Here is a 4,995-nt window from a genome sequence, read left to right on the forward strand (position 1 = left end):
CTACTTTTAGTATCATTTCTTTTAACGGAAGCACAGGCTATAGCTTGCGTCACCAATCACCACCCACACGGGCTCAGTGAAACAGTTTATTTTTAATAAAACCTTGCGCGGTTGCGGAAAACAAGTGGTGCGTTTCCTATCCGTATGTATTTTATTATACTGAGTACGAATATAAGACGATTGCGCATTTGTTATGTCCACATTCTAATGCAGTCAAAACATAGCAGTACAGCTTAATGTAAATAATAAAAGTTCATTGAACGTTACTTGTGCAATCTTTCCCTCACTTGAATGAAAACTAATACTTCAACAGCTACAATGCCTAACTTTACCCTAAGCTCATTTTTAAAATCCCTGTTTAGAGATATTTACCCTGGTGCTTTAGGTAGCCTATGTGCCAGATATAGAGTCTCACAAACCATGGACCTGGTAACACCAATGCAAACCGTTCGGTGTTGTCCAACATTATGACCTGGTTAACAGCCTCTATGAACTGCTTTGCAACAAAGTTTAAGACAAAATAGTTACTCTTTAAATTTATTAAAGCACGAGACCATGTTCAAGAAACACGATATAAGATGTCGGTGATTCAATGAAAAGTTGTGTCAGTATTAAGATGTGTCCGCTGTCTTCAAACAATATACAGATACCACAAATCACAAGCATTATCAAAATCAAGAAAGGGCTGATATTTCATGTTATCTTTTTGGTAAATAACGTCAGTTTTTCATTTTTAAGGGAGCAGTGTGTTGGGCTAATTGCTAAAATAACACGATCGCTATTCGATGGAAAGTTTTAAAATTTTTAGCCTTATAACTAAAACAATGCATAATTACAACTAACAAATGATATCTCATTGTAGATTAGCTATCAAAAACATTAAAAATGCAGTTGGATGAGTTGCAAATTACAGACAAGGCAATAAATAACGTCATCAAATGCAAACCTTTGCAAGCGATAAGAGATATTATGCAGTAAGCTCGATCAGCTGGAAACGCTGGCAACTGCTTTTTTGGCTGCATCTCCAAAGTCCTCTGCCGACGTTATGGGAAGTTTACTTTCTTCTAAAATTCTTTTGGCCTCGTTCACGTTCATACCTGAGAATACAAATGCGTAACACAATAGAAATGCAAATCACTTGGATAAAATAAATTATAATAGGAGTTTATTAAACTACTGTATGTCCAAATGTCATGCACGATATAATTCAAACGTTAGAAATATATCAATAGGTTCACTCACCTTCTAACCTGACCACTAAAGGAACGTTAATATTTAATTCTCTGCCAGCTTTTACAATTCCATTGGCAATGATTTTGCAATCAACAATACCACCAAATATGTTAACTAAAATTGCTTTCACCTGAAAAATATTTGCATTTACTTAATTATTTAACAGCAAAACTCGAAGAAAAGTAAGTAAATTTATAGAATGTTAACACAGAAAGCACTACAAGCCCATGTAATAGCACTCAGGCGCATAATAACGCAGCAGAACTGCGTCTGTGTGCGAAATTAAATCAAGGCTAAATGAAAAGCGCCTGATACCAACAACTTTTGCAAACAAATGCAACAATTTTTTACCTTTTCATCAGACATAACTATTTTGAACGCGTGATAGACCTGGTGTTCCTGTACTCCACCTCCGAGATCAAGGAAATTGGCGGGAGATCCACCACAGTGTTGAATAATGTCCATGGTTGCCATTGCTAAACCAGCACCGTTCACTGTACAAGTAATACATACAAAATAAGGTGGTATAAAGAAAAACACTAGTTTCGTATTGCCAGCCCACAGGGTTTACTTTGTTCTTGAAATTATCTGTACATCACAAAAACTATAGTTGAGCTCTTATGTAGTTTACAACGCAACTTAACATATTGTAATATCACTTAATCTTCCATGTCAAAAAAACATCATACTGTGGATTAACAACAAAAAAACAGTAACAATACCATTATAAGAACCTACCTAAACATGCTATATTTCCATCCATAGAAATGTAACTTAAACCACTGTTAGTGGCATCTACTTCTTTGGGATCACTTTCACTTTTGTCTTCTAATGCGAAGATATCTTTCTGCCGGAACTCAGCGTTGTCATCAAAATTTACTTTGGCATCAAAACAAACAACTGTAAAAGAAACAGCATGCTGCAATTATTATGGGACATTACTTGTCAACGTATTTCATACCTGGAATTGCAACTACAATAAAACCTTGTTAATTCAAACCCCCTTTATCTAACAATAATCTGTCAGTAACGGATTTCATCTGATCCGCAAACCTCACTGTCCAACTTTGACACAGCAATTTAGGAACGAATATGCCAAATCAATAAAAAAACTACTTGCTAACCAGAGTCAAGTCAAGTTTTTATACTTTTCACACTTCGTTACTTGTTTTAGATGTAGTCATTGACCAATTTTCTAAACTTTTTTACCTGAATCGCTCATTTTGGGCGCAATTACAGTGCATCTTCAATGCAGTTTTTGCATCTTATTAATCTAGTGTTGTTCTAAATGCATGCATTGTAACATTATTCTGATTTCGATATAATTCGGATACTGCATCACACTAAACTTTTTTGGCAAAGAAAAGTGGTCTGGATTAACAAAGTATAACTCTACTCTCCAACATTATCGTTTATAACTTCATTATACTGCAGTTAAATGAAACAAACTTTTTTCAATTGGCAAAAATTTCAGGAAAAAAGTAGTTCTTACTAAACTACACATATTCAGCTAAAACTAAACAATGAAAACAATTTCTCAATTTAAACTCCAGAAGTCAAATCATGTAAAAAATTAAAAACCTGATATTAAAATGATGCATAACTTGCTCACCATCGCCGTCTGGAGTTTCACCAAATGGATTGATTTCAACTTGAGTTGCATCTACTTTAATAAATAATTCATACAACTTCTTAATCTGTTCTGCTGCTTTCTGGGCCTTTTCTCCAACAAACCCCAAGTTTTCTGCCATTTTTGCAGCTTGCAAATCGTAAATTCCTTTATTGATGTCAATTGCATCCTATAAAAGACAGATATAAGATTAAGATGGAGTAAAGTGTTTATAATTCAAATTCATGTGTACAAGGAATGTAAGAGCCAGTTTTTCCATAGTTTCTGTTTATAGAAAATATACAGCTTTAAAAAACAAATGCTGTTACCAGTGCTCCAGTACATACCTTAAATATAAGATGAGGTGTCTTTTCAGCAACTTCTTCAATGTCCATGCCTCCTGCAGGACTGCCAACCATGACAGGACCATTGTGTGCTCTATCCATCAAAATAGCGAAGTAAGTTTCCCTGGCAATGTCCAGGGCTTCTGCTACCATGACCTGTTGATGAAAGACACAAACAACATGCTTGTTGGAATAATGGGAGAAATAATTTTGTCTACCTTAGTTTGTTTAAACTTGCTACAATAAATATTAATATTTTATGTATTGATAAACCTCTAGGAAATCTTTAAAAAGATTTATGAGGTCAACCTCCATTAATCGTACATTTTTCACTTGAACACCAGCAGGTGGTGTTTGCTTCGTAATCAGGTTGTAGCCAATCATCTCTTTGCAAAGTTCCAATACCTTTTTCGGATCTTTCGTTAAATGAACTCCACCTTTCAACCCACTGGTGAAGTGACCCTTACCTCGTCCTCCAGCTAATATCATGGCTTTAATAACTAATTCTTTTGCATTGGTATTCACTGATCAAACAAAGAAAATATAATCTATAAGAATACAATCTTACTAATTACATGATTTTTATGTTACTTTATTTCATTTATCTTAAAAATTGCACAAATAATACTGGGCATTGTGCAAAAAGACCACGGAAAATTTAAAGCATTCAATTTTAACTCAAGTTTATACAAAAATGTTCATATTTACTGTAGAAAATGGCATATGCACTAAACACAAGGTCACAGTTTACTGACATAAATCTTGTGCAGCACTTTCAGCTGCAGGTGCTGAATCTACCAAATGAAACCTTTGCACATTCACACTGTAATCCTCCATCAACTTTTTGCTTTGGTATTCCTGTAAATTTAACCATCTTTTGCAAGTTATAGGACTGATCCTGGAAGCCTAAAAAAGATAAAAAAACAAGTGTTCAATAAAAGATCTGGTGACTAGTGATTTATGAAGAGAAATCATGGGTATCAGCATACTTCCTAAGTGCAAATGTTTTCATATATATATACACACCATAGTAAGGTTACCTGTTTTGTAAGCCTGGATAGTAATTTATGGTTTGCACCACATCTTATCAGTTGATGCCCAACACACAAGGCCATACTAATTTACAACAGGTTAATCTTATAGTTTGGCTTGATGCTAAATTAATGATTTTCAATAAGAGTAAATATTTTAGACTTTAAAAAAACTGAAAGCCTAACATGCGGGTTTCATAACAGAATTTGCTTAGATCTGTTCAGAATTTGTTATTTAAACAATTATAATATGTAACGAAATTTCATAAAATCTAAGATGAGAATGTTCAGACACACCTGATTGTAAAATTTCAGTAAATTTGGCAAATGACAAAGAGAAGGTAACTTTATACTTGAAAAAGTTCTCACAAAGTTATGATGGCTTTATAAAAAAGTATTTATTATGCAATTGGTGGTGAAAACAAAAGTGTAATGAAGTGTAAATTCAACACAACAATATCGCCATGGTTATGAATATTTATAACAAAGTTGACCAAACTGGTTGGACCTTCACCGAAATAGTTAATTTTGTATCACTGAAAAAGATTTTTCACGTAGAATACGATACAAGAATACATCTGTTGATCGCTATGGTAATAAACAATCATAATGTAAATAGTTTTTTACAAACCTGCACTACAATACACCAGAGAAATATTTACAGTATTTAGAATCTCTGGATTCTGAACAGACTCTTTTCACAGGTTTCAAAGAAATCAAGTCTTTCAATGTAATGGTCACCCTTATCTTTTAATTTTCTGGCATATGTTGGTTTGGA

The 4,995-nt window shown here is 33.8% G+C and overlaps 1 protein-coding gene across 1 annotated transcript; it reads right to left on the minus strand.

The window, feature by feature from the left end:
- Nucleotides 1–521: 521 nt before the first annotated feature.
- LOC143460564 (succinate--CoA ligase [GDP-forming] subunit beta, mitochondrial-like) lies at nucleotides 522–4,407 on the minus strand. Its single transcript, XM_076958134.1, has 9 exons — nucleotides 4,227–4,407; nucleotides 3,942–4,092; nucleotides 3,511–3,710; nucleotides 3,190–3,342; nucleotides 2,846–3,032; nucleotides 1,972–2,133; nucleotides 1,585–1,727; nucleotides 1,243–1,363; nucleotides 522–1,097 (listed from the first exon to the last, which is right to left on the minus strand). Exons 1-9 carry the CDS (start codon nucleotides 4,299–4,301, stop codon nucleotides 985–987), a joined length of 1,305 nt encoding a protein of 434 aa, XP_076814249.1. The 5' UTR covers nucleotides 4,302–4,407; the 3' UTR covers nucleotides 522–984.
- Nucleotides 4,408–4,995: the final 588 nt, after the last annotated feature.

This window comes from Clavelina lepadiformis, chromosome 5, assembly GCF_947623445.1.
Source record: "Clavelina lepadiformis chromosome 5, kaClaLepa1.1, whole genome shotgun sequence".
NCBI lineage: Eukaryota > Metazoa > Chordata > Ascidiacea > Aplousobranchia > Clavelinidae > Clavelina > Clavelina lepadiformis.

Excerpts from the sequence above, each read along its gene's own strand:
- LOC143460564 (XM_076958134.1), bottom strand. The coding sequence starts at position 4,301 with ATGGCCTTGTGTGTTGGGCATCAACTGATAAGATGTGGTGCAAACCAT. Across the intron at positions 4,093-4,226 it reads TATCCAGGCTTACAAAACAG|GCTTCCAGGATCAGTCCTAT; the intron begins GTAACCTTACTA and ends TATCTTTTTTAG. Across the intron at positions 1,098-1,242 it reads TTTAGTGGTCAGGTTAGAAG|GTATGAACGTGAACGAGGCC; the intron begins GTGAGTGAACCT and ends TTGTATTCTCAG.